Source organism: Sinocyclocheilus grahami, unplaced genomic scaffold, assembly GCF_001515645.1.
Source record: "Sinocyclocheilus grahami isolate Dianchi unplaced genomic scaffold, SAMN03320097.WGS_v1.1 scaffold105.1, whole genome shotgun sequence".
In the NCBI taxonomy this organism is placed as follows: Eukaryota; Metazoa; Chordata; class Actinopteri; order Cypriniformes; family Cyprinidae; genus Sinocyclocheilus; species Sinocyclocheilus grahami.
This window is the reverse complement of record NW_015505284.1, coordinates 606,313-607,681: the sequence shown is the minus strand read 5'-3', so window position 1 is coordinate 607,681 and position 1,369 is coordinate 606,313. Positions and strand designations below refer to the sequence as shown.

At 46.1% G+C, this 1,369-nt stretch overlaps 1 protein-coding gene across 1 annotated transcript in view; it reads right to left on the bottom strand.

Annotated features, from left to right (window-relative positions):
- The window catches only part of dmxl2 (Dmx-like 2), an 85,768-nt gene that overhangs the window by 41,123 nt on the left and 43,276 nt on the right, over positions 1 to 1,369 (bottom strand). Inside the window, exon 12 of the mRNA XM_016276662.1 lies at positions 1 to 675. This exon is cut by the window's left edge and continues 22 nt beyond it. Coding sequence (XP_016132148.1) covers positions 1 to 675 — 675 coding nt within the window. The remainder of the gene's footprint in view (positions 676 to 1,369) is intronic.

The window sequence follows — 1,369 nt, the reverse complement described above, 5'->3', positions numbered from 1 at the left end:
CCAAGCCACGTTGGAGAATGCAGATGTGTGCAGCGAGTTGATTCGAGCTAGCTCCGATACGCCCCCTGTGCAGGAGAGTGGGCCAATGTGATCGACTCTCCAGAGGATCAGCTCACTGTAGATCGCATTGGGGTCATGGAATGTACGCGTGGCTGCATTTCGCAGTTGTTTACGGGGAATGCCTCTCATTGGCCTGGTGGGTTGTAGAGCCACACCCCCAATCTGATCTCCGTCAACGCTTTCAGATCCAGAGGGAGGAGTCAACAGTGCATTGTGATGAGATGATGTCAGCAGCAAGGGAAGGACCGTGTGACAAGCCAAATCATTGAGATGGAAACGGTGTCCGCAGTAACGGAACTTGTGTGAAACTGTGAGGACGTTCGAAAAGGCGGACTTCTCAGCAAAGGTCACAGCCCATTGGTTGAGTGAGCCGTCCACGTGTTTGGAAACCATCATGACGGCAGGGCCGATGACAGCAGCAAGAGTGTGTCCAAGAGCACTGAGCCCAGCAGACGCAGATGCACTTTGAGGAACCCGCCGCTCGTTTCTCTTATCCTCCAGAGCGCTGCAGTTGTCTTGGTCCATAAACGTACAAGCGTACATCATGATGTTCTTACTGAGGGAGTTAGCATCGCCTGTGGGGAACGCTACCGGGATGCGAGAGGAGAATGACACCTGAAAGAGAAAACAAATAAATTTTATTTTGTTTATCTGGGTAATTAGTAGCGTAAATGTATTCGGGTATTAGCATAAGTTTTCAATGGCTGCTGCCAACAATTATCATGCATAGGCTTGCCAATATTTCTGAACATAACACCATACCTCAAAACTATCATGATGTATTACTTGTCATTACCATGATTTCTGAATGAGTATCTTACCTGAACCTGTCTAAAGATGCCAGGTATAAACTCATCCAGGTATCTGATGTGCCAGACGAGGAAGGATCCATCATGTGGGTGAATAGTGAAGAGCATGTCTGGACTTTTGTTCCACTCCAGGATAAGAGTCTCCAGTTTCCGATCCAGCAAAACAGAGGGTAGAGGAGCACTGCTGCTCGAACCAGGAGAAGAGGCCTTGGTGCTGCCCTCCTGATCTCCCTCCTCATGCTCTGAAGAGCCCTTATCAGACATCTCATCCAGATCTAAAAAAAAAAACCCATAAAAGAGCACATTATACAATATACTGTAAATATGCAGCAAAAAATTCTAAAGAAACAATAATGCCCCAATTAAAAAAAAACCATGAAGCCTTCTTTGCAGCTTTTAGCCCATGTTTCTGTCAGCTTCAAAGGGATAGTTTACCCAAAAATTAAAAATTCTTAAATTACTCACCCTCATGTCATTCCAAATCTGTAAGACCTTCGTTC